Source organism: Mesitornis unicolor, unplaced genomic scaffold (genome assembly GCF_000695765.1).
Source record: "Mesitornis unicolor isolate BGI_N332 unplaced genomic scaffold, ASM69576v1 scaffold43062, whole genome shotgun sequence".
In the NCBI taxonomy this organism is placed as follows: domain Eukaryota; kingdom Metazoa; phylum Chordata; class Aves; order Mesitornithiformes; family Mesitornithidae; genus Mesitornis; species Mesitornis unicolor.
Window position 1 is genome coordinate 44,201 of NW_010167929.1, and position 2,815 is coordinate 47,015.

The 2,815-nt window shown below is 40.0% G+C and overlaps 1 protein-coding gene across 1 annotated transcript in view; it reads left to right on the plus strand.

The window, feature by feature from the left end:
* Positions 1 to 2,066, plus strand: part of LRRC28 (leucine rich repeat containing 28) — a 43,399-nt gene extending 41,333 nt beyond the window's left edge. The window contains exons 8-9 of the mRNA XM_010178854.1: positions 1 to 19; positions 1,994 to 2,066. The exon at positions 1 to 19 is cut by the window's left edge and continues 183 nt beyond it. Coding sequence (XP_010177156.1) covers positions 1 to 19; positions 1,994 to 2,066 — 92 coding nt within the window. The remainder of the gene's footprint in view (positions 20 to 1,993) is intronic.
* The last annotated feature ends 749 nt before the right edge of the window (positions 2,067 to 2,815 follow it).

Below are 2,815 nucleotides of genomic sequence, written 5' to 3' on the forward strand. Positions count from 1 at the left end.
TGGCAGGATTGCATCAAGGGTAATTATACAGGAAATTACACTGGGCTTTCATTTAGGAATAAAAACACCTTATGGAACAAAGCATATCCTTAAGGATTTTTTTTAACTTAGCAGCCTTTCAGATCTAAAGCCCCTGTCCTATGATTGCATGTAAAAGCTGACAAATCTTTTATTTACAAGGTGACCATCACCCTGCTATGAGAGAGTTTAACAAGAGCTACCATGCTTACCTGTTCAGACTGCTGTAAGATACTTTCACCTTGATTTTACCTATTTTCCACAGCTGTGTCACAGGTTATTTTGCTGTGAGCTTGTGGCACAATAGGTATCTGATTTGTAAAGAGTTCAGCTTTATGCTGAACTGCAAACAACTTAGGTATGCCAAATTGGGACAGCAGCCAGAAGGCTGCATAAATGCTATTTTGGAAAAGTCATCTTTCCTAGAAAGATCTGATTGGAGAGATTGCATTCTGCTACACTTTGGTTGTATGTTGAAATTCAGTGGATTTCATGTTGAGTAGAAATAAATTGCTTCCACGTTACAGTCATTACATTCAGTGTGGCATAAGATGTTATAATCATGCTATAAAGACTTTCTTTTGAGCATTGAGCTCCAGTATTATTTTTTAAGAAAGTGATGGAAAACTACTTGCTGGTCACTAGATCCTTATTATCTGAAATAATCCAACAATGCAAGTGTTCGAACTAGAGTAACAGAGCTCTACTTTCTAATTAATTGCTAAGCATTGCTTGTTGTATAACTTAAAATTATGAGACGATAAATATATCAGTAGACACCTTTAGGAATTATTGAAGTTACATCTCAAAAAGACATACTTTAAGGCTATCTTGGAAACACTGTATTAATATTCTAAAGTATTTTTAAAATATTTATTTCTGAATAGTTTTCACTTGTTTTAAAAATCGTTCTTGTTCCCTCCCTTAGACAAGAATATACTGTGTTCTGCAAAATGCTTTAATGAATGTAGTCTTAAGTAGCTGTCATTTGATGCAAAGCCACAGAAAATGAGATCTAACCAGGGCAGCCTCTCATCCTTATCTCTGTAGCTTGTGCACTTGACATGGTAAGATTATGGGGAGTTGTAGAGGTGTGATAGCTGGTTAAGAGAGACGTGAAGGACAGCGTTTCTGTTCTAAAGAGCTTACAGTGACCAGGAAAATACACAGGGTAAGGATCCCGAATGTTTGAACAGCACTGATTAGCACACGCCCCATCTGTGCCAGTAACTTCTCTCTGGATTTCCGTATCGCGTTCTGTGTCCTCTTACAGGAAAGGGTAGTTAAGTGTTGAACTGTATTTCTGTATCTCAGACAGCACAGATGACATGAGCACTGGGTAAAGTGTGATTTCTGGCTTATTAAAAACCAGATCTTAACATTTTTAAAGCAGATATCTAGGTCCCTGTCAGGATGAGGGCAGATGGAGGGTCACGGTGAGCACAGGGAGGCTTAATATTTTGCTTTCATGTTGCAACCCTTGCTTTAGAGCCTGGCACAATGCGACAGCGCTGCCTGTCCATCCTCCTTTCTGAAGATCTGGGCCCAGTTTGTTCACTCAGCTGAACCAAAGGAGACCACTGGACTTCAGTTATTTCATGCCTACAAGCAGTAATTTAAGAAACACATGAGCAAAGCTGAAGTGAAGAATTACCCAGCTATTTTCCTTTTAGCTGTTAGACCTACTGGCTATAACACCCAGCCACACCCTCCACAGAAAGAAAAACCACACGCTGCTGCTTTACACTGAACGCATGAGAAACCAGGAAGGTTTTTGAGAACCCCTGCAGTGCTGTCCTGCCTTTGTATCAGGCACTCGAATAGAGCAAATGAACCCTCTTTTTTTCCGAAGAGTTGAGATTGGCTATTTCGGTATCTTACAAACCAGCATATTGTCTGCTGTGGAATTGGGCCAGGAGCTTTAATCTTTACTGACAACTGTTTCCCCCCACCCTTTTTTCTTTTTTTTTCCTAGGAGGACAACTGTTAGTTTTGTGGCATACTGCTGCTCCACCCAGTGTCTGCAGACTTTTGACCTACTGAGTTGATAAACATTTCAAACTACTCAGGAATGCTGCCAGTTTAAAGCTGCATTAGACGTCGTATCCCATCGGTACTGGAATACTGTGTGCGGGTGCGTGTGCCAAAGCAGCAGAAGTGCCCAGTCGGGAACGCTGAGAGGCACTTAAATCCTACCCTATCAAATTTGGATGAACTGCAGGAACTTTTCGGAAGTGTAAATACCAAGCTTTTAAAAGTATTAACTTCTCTCTCCTCCAAGACAGCATACAAACCAAACAAATTCACAAGCTCTGACTTCAGGATTTCCAGTATTTTTCAAATGTGTCTGTCTTCAGGTTGACCCATTCATCATTTGAGGCAGTTTTCTTTCCTCTAATGGGGGGAAAAGAAAAAGTTCAGTTATGACAAAACAGTTTTCACTTGTTCCTCCACATCCTCCTCACCTATACAGCTGGATTCAGGTATATAGATCTAAGCCTACAGAAATATTTGCTGGATCCCAGTGACTTTCCCATAGAATTTAGCATTATTTTCTCCCTCTCATCTTAATTTCCCAAGCAGAGTTATCCTAGTTGTTTATCAAGTATTTGACAGTTAACTGTGGTATTTAAATCCACATATTACAAGCAGATTTTTCTTTCTGGTATCATTAGAAGCCACTCTGATTTAATTGGAGTAACTAGGATATGTTTGGAGACTAAAGATCCTGTTTCAGTAAGGAAGGCCGGTGCTGATGTCTAAACTGGGTGGTCTTGCTCCAGCATGTTTGAGGGTA